The sequence below is a fragment of the Ascaphus truei genome, assembly GCF_040206685.1.
Source record: "Ascaphus truei isolate aAscTru1 chromosome 12 unlocalized genomic scaffold, aAscTru1.hap1 SUPER_12_unloc_2, whole genome shotgun sequence".
Classification (NCBI taxonomy): Eukaryota; Metazoa; Chordata; class Amphibia; order Anura; family Ascaphidae; genus Ascaphus; species Ascaphus truei.
Genome location: NW_027453838.1, coordinates 724,159 through 734,097, shown reverse-complemented (window position 1 = coordinate 734,097; position 9,939 = coordinate 724,159). Strand labels below are relative to the sequence as shown.

At 41.2% G+C, this 9,939-nt stretch overlaps 2 protein-coding genes across 2 annotated transcripts; one reads left to right on the top strand and one right to left on the bottom strand.

Moving 5' to 3' along the window:
* The first annotated feature begins 7,361 nt into the window (after nucleotides 1-7,361).
* On the top strand, nucleotides 7,362-8,106 carry LOC142473547 (histone H3). Its single transcript, XM_075580706.1, has one exon. The coding sequence runs from the start codon at nucleotides 7,388-7,390 to the stop codon at nucleotides 7,796-7,798; it is 411 nt and encodes a 136-aa protein (XP_075436821.1). The 5' UTR covers nucleotides 7,362-7,387; the 3' UTR covers nucleotides 7,799-8,106.
* A 158-nt stretch (nucleotides 8,107-8,264) lies between these two features.
* Nucleotides 8,265-9,009, bottom strand: LOC142473546 (histone H1-like). The gene has a single exon (XM_075580705.1). The coding sequence runs from the start codon at nucleotides 8,984-8,986 to the stop codon at nucleotides 8,330-8,332; it is 657 nt and encodes a 218-aa protein (XP_075436820.1). The 5' UTR covers nucleotides 8,987-9,009; the 3' UTR covers nucleotides 8,265-8,329.
* Nucleotides 9,010-9,939: the final 930 nt, after the last annotated feature.

Genomic DNA, 9,939 nt, shown 5'->3' with positions numbered 1-9,939 from the left:
TCACAAATCTTGGGAACTGAGTCCATTTACCACTCAAACATCTGAAAGGAAGGACTCCACTCTCATCACTTATATCCTTTATTTTTATGGACATTGCTTTTTATAGTAATATTCACAAATATATTGTACACTTTGCGCCAGGTTATTTTCTATATTTCTATATTCACTATTGCATCCAGCGGTGCTTGGAAACTCATGACCTACGGCAAAAGTGGAATCTGCCCCGTTAAAGTCATGTTGGTGGCGTCGGCCGAAATTAATACCCGTTTATTTGTTTATCTCTGTGTCCTCTCTGGTGCTTGATCCCACAAAAGAGTCCCGGTCTCTTGCCAGAACACATTAGAAATAAAGCATTCCATTTACATGGGATGCAAGGTGCAACCAGGCATGCAAAAAAAACCTGTATCTCAGGGGCCTTGGAGCCAGATGAACCCAAGTGACAGGGCGTAACCTTTATTAACCGGTCCCTGGGCCTCATTCCATCACAAGCATAGCTAAGGTCTCTGTACATGCAGGGCTGAGAAACCCTTTGTGCAGCTCGCATGTCGAGAGAACTGGCAAATTCTGCGACTGGAGGTGAAGAGCGGTGCAGGAATACAAGGGGGAGTGACCGTGGGAGAAGATCAGACCAGGGGGCAATCAACCCAAAAAGCAGAACATTTTGTCATCCATCCAAATATCCGGATGCCGAGCCCAGCATGGGACATCCTGTCAGCCATGGAAGCCATTGTTGGGCCCCGTTGGTGGATGCTGCTCCCATTGGCCAATTCATATTTCTTTCCGCTGCCCTTTAATTTGCAATCACCCATTTCAAGCCCTGATTTGCCAGTTCAGACAAGACCATGTGTCCTGAATGGCTCCTGTGCATCATTCATGCTGTGATTGGCCGCAGCCCTGTTTGCCATGATTTGCTAGGGAAGCGTGAAATCTATGAAATGGGAACCCGATCAGTTTCAGATCTTATTCTGATCCTAACGTGGTGATAGATTAAGCTGTGCCCCCTGAGACTGTGCCAGAGACACTCAAAAATTAGATTGTAAGCTCCTCGGAGCAGGGACTCCTCTTCCTAAATGTAACGTTTGTCTGAAGCACTTATTCCCTTGACCAGTTATTTATATATTATGTGTTATTTATATGATTACCACGTGTATTACTAATGGGAATTGCTATGTACATTAATGGTGCTATACAAATAAAGACATAGGGGGTCATGCACTAAGCTCCGTTAAGTTGTTTTTAGAGCGCAAAGTGCTCTTAGAACGTGATGTTGCGCTGAACACGATGCACTAAGCCACGCAAACAGGCACTTTGCGCTCTAAAACTGACTTTTCTCAGGAAATATTTCAAAGTCCAACTTTGTTTGCGTTAAATTCTGCCCTTAAGCGGGATGCACTAAGCTACGTAACCTTAGCGTACGCGAAAGTTGCGTTCAACAGAACACGTCAGCTCAAGGTAGACGCAAAAAAAGCTGGACTTTGAAAAATGTCTTGCTCTACATTTCTGCATGCGCAAAACCCATACAACAGGCCGGCGGGTGTCCCCGAGAGACCCCACAGGGGTCCCCGAGGGAGATCGGGGGTCGCGCGGGTGTCCCCGGCTTACCCCGCGGGAGTCCCGGGAGTCCCGGGGTACCCGCGGGCCTGCGGTACCAATGTTGTGCTTACAAAAATAGTAAACATTATTTCTAACTAAATGCACCCCCCTAACACATACAGTACAATAATGTGCAAAATAACTATTATTCAGATATGGATAATAGATTATTTGCCCATTATTAAATACTGCATTAGCATACATAAATAAAGTAAATAAATACAGTTATACTTACCACAACAACAGGTCTCTCTGTCCTCCGTTGAAAGAAAGCATACAGAATATACATAATAAAGACATTCTAATGGCCCCTAACCCCTTAATCACCTTAGCGTTTACTAACCGCTATATTCATTAAGGGGTTAACCCAGCCTGCCCCAATACACACCCGGGAGGCCTAAGCACCCACCCTGAACTGACTATACCCACCCTGTACCCATTGAGTAGTATAGTGGTACATCATACCCATATAATAATAATATGGGCATGATAAGCCTCTATAGCACTCAACGGGCACCCTAATTACAATATATTAATGCACCAGATACACAATAATAAAACCTAACTCCAAAAAAACATACTTCACTAAATAAAAACAGTAGCCAGCTAATCCAATGAATACAAGCAATAACAACATCAACAATGAATTAATTAAACCATTAACCAATCAAAACAATTAATTCCTAAACCAACTCAAAATGAATAGTAACACTAACCAATCAAGCCAATTAATTACTACAACATTAATGAATGTAAACATTAAAAGACAAATAAATACATTCAAACACTATCTGAAATAACAATTAAATGCATTAGCTAACATAATACAACATTAACTACAAATGAAAACCAATCGCAAACATTTTATTAGCATTAATCAGGAAAAAAAAAAAACAATGACATCCACATAAGAAACTGACATAAAAAAAACCAACAGCAATAACAAGCCACAAATGCCCTCCAAATATTGTCATAATAATGTATTAATCTGTACCTTAAAGGGGTACAGATTAATATATTATCAGTCAATGTGCCTCCCCCAAAAAATAAAAAAACACATCCAATGAAGAAACCTGTTAAAAGAGACATTTACAAACATTGAATATATTACTTACCATTAGAAGCGGTGGCCCTCCGACTCCCGGGGTAACAAGAAGCTCACGTACCTTGAAGGCCTCAAACAGCATCCGATGCCATCGCCATGAAGATGCGGCTCAGGTACCCAAATCTTCATTTTTCTTTCTTTAATCACCTTCTTCTATCTTCATCTGTCACCATTTCTTGATATTCTTTTTCTTCTATCTTCATCTGTCAATCCAAAAAGAAACCATGGTAAATCACAACCGATGTTGTCTCGTCGTCCTCTTGGGCTCAAACGAGGCGTCACGGCCTTAAATGGGGCTGTGACGTCACATTTAGCCTCAAAAGGGTTAACAGCCACCTGATTGGCTGTTAAACAAATGTTCCGACTTGATTTTTTTTTTTTTTTACATGACATCACTTAAAGGGAATGATGCCAGCCAATCAGAATGGCTGTGCTTCATTTGCCTTTAAGATGATTTCACTAAATCCAAGATGGCTGGTGTCACATGGTATCACACGGCGTCCACACTCTGATTGGCTGAAATACCATGTAACGCCGGCTTTGTGACGTCATCTTAAAGGCAAATGAAGCACAGCCATTCTGATTGGCTGGCATCATTCTCTTTAAGTGATGTCATGTAACAAAAAAAAAAATTATAGTCGGAACATGGTTTTAACAGCCAATCAGGTGACTGTTAACCATTTTGAGGCTAAATGTGACTTCACAAGCCGTATTTAAGGCCGTGACGCCTCATTTGAGCCGAAGAAGACGACGAGACAACAACGGTTGGGATTCACCATGGGGGTTTTTGGACTGACAGATGAAGATAGAAGATAAAGAAGATCAAGACATGGTGACAGAAGAAGATAGAAGAAGGTGATTAAAGAAAGAAAAAAGAAGATTTGGGTACCTGATCCGGATCTTCATGGCGATGGCATCGGATGCTGTTTGAGGCCTTCAAGGTACGTGAGCTTCCTGTTACCCCGGGAGTCGGAGGGGCACCGCTTCTAATGGTAAGTACTATATTGAATGTTTGTAAATGTCTATTATTACAGGTTTCTTCATTGGATGTGTTTTTTTTATTTTTGGGGGAGGCACATTGACTGATAATATATTAATCTGTACCACTTTAAGGTACAGATGATTACATTATTATGACAATATTTGGGGGGCATTTGTGGCTTGGTATTGCTGTTGGTTGTTTTAATTTCAATTTCTTATGTGGATGTGATTGTTTATTTTTTTCCTGCTTAATGCTAATAAAATGTTTGCGATTGGTGTTCGTTTGTAGTTAATGTTGTGTTATATTAGCTAATGCATTTTATGGTTATTTCAGATATTGTTTGAATTTATTTCTTTGTCTTTTAATGTTTACATTCATTAATGTTGTAGTAATTCATTGGTTTGATTGGTTAATGCTACTATTCATTTTGAGCTGGTTTAGGAATTAATTGGTTTCATTGGTTAATGGTTTAATTAATTCATTGTTCATGTTGTTTATTGCTTGTATTCATTGGCTTAGCTGGCTACTGTTTTTATTTACTTTATTTAGGTATGCTAATGCAGTGTTTAATAATGGGCAAATAATCTTTTATCCATATCTGGATAATAGTTATTTTGCACATTACTGTACTGTATGGGTTTGGGCGGAGAGTCGTGTATTGATGTTTGTTAAATCTTTTTTTTAATATACATGTGTTTCATAGTGTAGATGTGCAGGTGGTCTCCGGAGCTGACCCGCGTTGGTTTTATGTCCGGTGACCCCCTGCTTCCTGAGATACAGGCATCTTTATGGGGTGCCGGTATCCCCTGCAGTTTCAAGCTTCCACGTCACGTGACCGGGACATTTAAATGCTGCAGGGGATACCGGCACCCCATCACGAGGCCTGTATCTCCTGAAGTAGGGGGTCCTCGGACCTGAAACCAATGCGGTTCAGCTCCGGAGACCCCCTGCTCATGTACACTATTATTAAAATGATTTTAATTAGTGTACGATCGCTTGTGTAACAGCCTTGCATGGAGATGGCATATCACCATGCAAATGTTACATGCAGCTTTTTTTTCTATCAGCTAGTGTATGGGAAGTTTAAGAATGCTAGCAGGGGGGAAAAAAGCAACAAGCAACACGTACGCTGTGGGTGTTTTGAGCACATACGTTAAAAAATGGGCTCAAGGCCTTAGTGAATCGCGTCCCCGGCCTCACTTTTTAACGGACATGCTATTTTTTAACATTAGAACACAAACCCATTGAGCTTAGTGCATAGCCCCCATACAATACAATGAGGCTGGAGCTTTTCAGGCTTTTCATTCTCTCCCTTCATTTACATTTCACAAAACAATCTAACAGCTGTTTAGATTACAGATATTCAAAGACATACTAAAATATGTTTTAGAAATAAAAACTATATTTTAAACATGATGGAAGTTATACGATATGTAGCAAGCTGTGCAAAAAAATTCAGTATAATAAGGCAGAACTATGCTTATAGGAGATCATGTTAATATGGATATTAAGTTAAAGGTGACACTGTATGCTTATATGTGTGTTTATTTCCCAGAATCCATAGCTGCAGTGGAAACATGGTATAACACAAGATAATGGTGATATGCCAGGTTACAGACAATATACTATATACAATATTTCCTCTACAGAGGAGAGTAGAAAGATATGCAGATTGATACATTGAATCAAACACTGAATGTTTTCAATTTAGAGAGATACCTTCCCCCTGAGATTATTATTGTAGATTGGTTGCAACATATATCACTGTTACACTAGTTTGTAAGAGTAGCTAATGATAGCAATTGTATAGGAGATAGTTACTTAGTAGGATTGGTTAGTGGAGATTGTGACACATTTGAGCACTAAGTAGTTATTTGCATAGAAAATTATCACACTAGTGTTATTAACTTGGTCGCTTGAGCACCTGTTTAGGTAAAAGTAATCACCATGTTGGTTTAGGCACATAATAATAATAATAATAATAATAATAATAATAATAATAATAATAATAATAATAATAATAATAATAATAATAATAATAATAATAATAATAATAATAATGATGTTATTGTTGTTGTTGTTATTATTATTATTATTATTATTATTATTATTATTATTATTATTATTATTATTATTATTATTATTATTATATGGTAGATTTCATTCACTGAGGTTGTCACAAACAACGTATTAATTTTATTTTACTTATTTCTGTGGGGAAAAAAATTATGGTCTCCAAAAAATTAGAGTATTGAATGTATTGATTCCAATACATATGTAATGCATTTTATCTATAAATAATAAAATAACAAAACAGCATTGGATACGTTATAGATAATATATTAATTAGAGGAGGTGAACTATTGGAAAAAAACAACTGTTTTTCTCTTCACCACTTAAAGTAAAGATTGGTAGGTTCATGTGTAATGTTTGTTCATAGTAATAGTGTGACAAGTATTAAAAGTGAAGGCTTATTAAGAATGGGATATTGAGTGCAGCTTTGGGGAAAATATCTCTTCAATTTGTAGTTACAAATAACTAACTGACTTATTCAGGATACATAAGAAATCTATAGTTTAAAAAAGAATGAACAGTATGAGAAGATACATTAATTAATAAAAAAAAAACATATTGAAACAATGGAAATATATCCTTATCCAGATCTGCCTAAATGGTGACATAGTTTGACAAGCATTGGAAAAAAGATGCAAAAATACAGCAACAATTAATGCATAATTAAATTGTCATCTTACATGCTAATATTGTATCTGAAAAATAAAAAAACAAGTCTTGATATAGTTCAGCTTCTGTTTAAATGTATTAGATAGTGTGTATTTACATTGGTAATTTTAATATTTCATATGCAGTGATATAGTTCAATAAATAAGGAATGAGGATACGTTTAATAGATATCTTTAAATACAGGCCCCTGTTCAGTCTAGTTATATTACTCTAACATCAGATGTTCATCTTTATTTAGAAAATACACAATACATTATGGAATATTTAATTTGTGCTTAAACTATAACACATTGTGTATACACATATACAGACTTGGTATTTTAATTAAAAGCAAACTACTGTGACTGGAGCATTAGAGGGAAGCCAAAGAGCCCCGTTAGGAGCTGATCAGATCACACAGAGCAGTGACAGCGAGAAGACATTTAGGGAAGCCCCATTTATAGCGCAGCACTGCCACCGTGTGGTGCTCTGGGAACTGCAGGCATTAAGGAAACAAGCCGCGCGGTTCCGCCTCTTTGTGTCTCTGTGTTCGGGTTTATAATAATAACACAATGTGAACATTAGAAGAAGAGGAACCAAGAAAGTCCCATTGAAGCAATGATCTGGGAAAGAAAACCCCTCATATTACATTTCACCGATTAAAGAGCATTTGAATACTTGGTATAAGTACATGTTCCATGTCAGAGAGCTCTGTGCTGTATCTGTGCAAACACTAATGTTATCACATTAAATCTTTTTAATTGTCCCACTTACAAGCACTAAATATATAATAACTTTATTAGGACGATATCGGTCTGAGGCGGGATTTTTGAACATCGCAACGGCTTTCACAGAACCAATCAAAGCGAAGGGCGGGACCAAAGCAGCCAATCACAGCGATCTGCAGTCCATAAATACAAGCGCTTCAGCGTTTTTTTTCTTTATTAGTTCCTGACCGGAGACGCGCACTGACACAGCAGCACAGGATGGCCCGGACCAAGCAGACCGCCCGGAAATCCACCGGAGGGAAGGCTCCCCGTAAGCAGCTAGCGACCAAGGCTGCCAGAAAGAGCGCACCGGCCACCGGCGGAGTGAAGAAGCCTCACCGCTACCGGCCCGGTACTGTGGCTCTCAGGGAGATCCGACGCTACCAGAAGTCCACCGAGCTGCTCATCCGCAAGCTGCCCTTCCAGCGCCTGGTCCGGGAGATCGCCCAGGACTTCAAGACTGACCTGCGCTTCCAGAGCTCGGCTGTCATGGCTCTGCAGGAGGCCAGCGAGGCTTATCTGGTGGGGCTCTTCGAGGACACCAACCTGTGCGCTATCCACGCCAAGAGGGTCACCATCATGCCCAAGGACATCCAGCTGGCCCGCAGGATCAGAGGGGAGAGAGCTTAGGCCGGCTGCACCCTGACTTCATTTACACCCCAAAAACAAAGGCTCTTTTAAGAGCCACCACATTTTCAATGAAATTGCCTGATCAATATTAACACACGGATACTGATCTCAATATAGAGAATTAAAGAAGTGTGTTATCCTTGTATCAACATATGTACTTGATGTGTGACAATATAGATAAACGCAAATTCAATATTTGTATTCATTGTCATGTGATATATTGACTTGCATGCATAGTCACCATTTCATACTGTATATGGGTGCATGTAAAGACAAACCTGTAAATGTCCCCCCTCCCATGTGCCACTGGTGATTATATTGAAGTGTTAGGGAATAGCGTGTGCTTCATGCTTTCAATGTGATGTAAACACAATTATTTTATAACATGGTGTGGCAGTGTAACACAAACCCCTGCATGGGATAAGTTGGAGAAACATTCCCAGTTACACATTATGTGCACAGCTCTCTATGTGGGGTTGTGGTGGCTCTTAAAAGAGCCTTTGTGTTTGTAAGAGGCTGAAGTTCTCGGTCTCACTTCTTAGGAGCTGCCGCCCTCTTGGGCTTTGCTGCTTTGGGTTTGGCTGCCTTGGCCTTAGCTGGACTCTTAGCAGTTTTTGGCTTCGCAGCCTTTTTAGCCGCCGGGCTCTTCACAGCCTTCCTGGGCTTGGCAGCTTTAGACTTCTTCGGGCTTTTTGCTGGCTTCTTGGCGGCCGAGGGTTTCTTGACCTTTTTGGGGCTTTTCTTCACTCCCGCCGGAGCCTTTTTGGGTTTCTTGGGGGACTTGGCGGGTTTCTTTGCCACTGGCTTCTTGGGTTTCCCCACATCCTTTTTCTTGGCCGCCTTCTCCTTGCTCTCCAGCTGCTTCTTATTCAGCTTGAACGATCCGGAGGCTCCGCTCCCTTTCAGCTGGATCAGGGTTTCCTTGCTCACCAAGCCCTTGAGAGCCAGCTTCAGGCGGCTGTTATTCTTCTCCACATCGTAGCCTCCTGCAGCCAGAGCCTTCTTCAGAGCGGACAGGGAGACCCCGCTGCGCTCCTTAGAGGCGGACACAGCTCTCACTATCAGATCGGACACGCTGGGACCGGACTTTGCTGGGCGGCTTTTCGAGGCTCCGGCCGCTTTCTTCGGCTGCTTCTTCTTGGCGGCGCTTTCAGCTGGAGGAGGAGGAGCAGGAGCGGTCTCGGCCATTGCAGCTGCAGGTAAAATCCCCCTGACCGTTCTGTTCTGACTGACAGATTAAATCTGTCAGTGGTGATATTGGATACCGAGGCTTGAGCCTCATTACTCCAAGTTCTCTTGTTGAGTGTATTGTCGCACTCTTTAGGAAGCTTCTTGATCTGTGTTACTTGCCACAGTTGAGTTGGTTTCACAGGTTCAGCGCTGTGATGGGTCGTGGGTAGCGGTCAAATGGGTTTGCAGAGATCGCAGCAAGCTTCTTGATCAGCGGGTTTGAGTTCTGGTCCAGTTCCTTGTAGAATTTCTTGTTGAGCTTCTTTAGATGTTCATCTAACATCTCGATACCCAGTTCCCTATGAAGGTCTGCTATTCTTGTAGGAAGTGGAGCGTTGGACGCAATCCGCAGCGCCTTGTTCTGTAATTTTTGGAGAGATGATCTTTGATGTTGGTGGCAACCACTCCACACCGGGGAGGCGTATGTCATTGTGGGTCTAATGATCGCCTTGATCACATTGGCTTTGCTCTTGATGGGCATGGTCCTTGTCTTCAGCAGAGGGTACAGTGCTGCCAGCTTGGTTGTTGCCTTCTGTTGAATCTTCTCAATGTGGTTTCTCCAGCATAGTTTGCTATCTAGGATTACACCTAGGTAAGAGCTGTTTGGCTCCCATTTGACAGCCTCTCCGTTGAGGGTGATTGGCGGTTGTGCCTTGATCCTCTTTTTGGTAAACAGTGTAGCTGTAGTCTTGCTGGAGTTCAGTCCTACTTGCCAGTCGCTGTACCATGTTGATAGCATGTCTAGTGCTTTCTGGATGTTCTTAGCTACTTCTTTCTCTGTGAAGGACTGGGAGATGACTGCCACATCGTCTGCGTAGAGTGCCAGTTGAGTCTTGTGGAGGTCTGTGGGGATGTCATTCATGAAGAGGTTGAAAAGGAAAGGTCCCAGGACTGATCCCTGTGGCACGCCA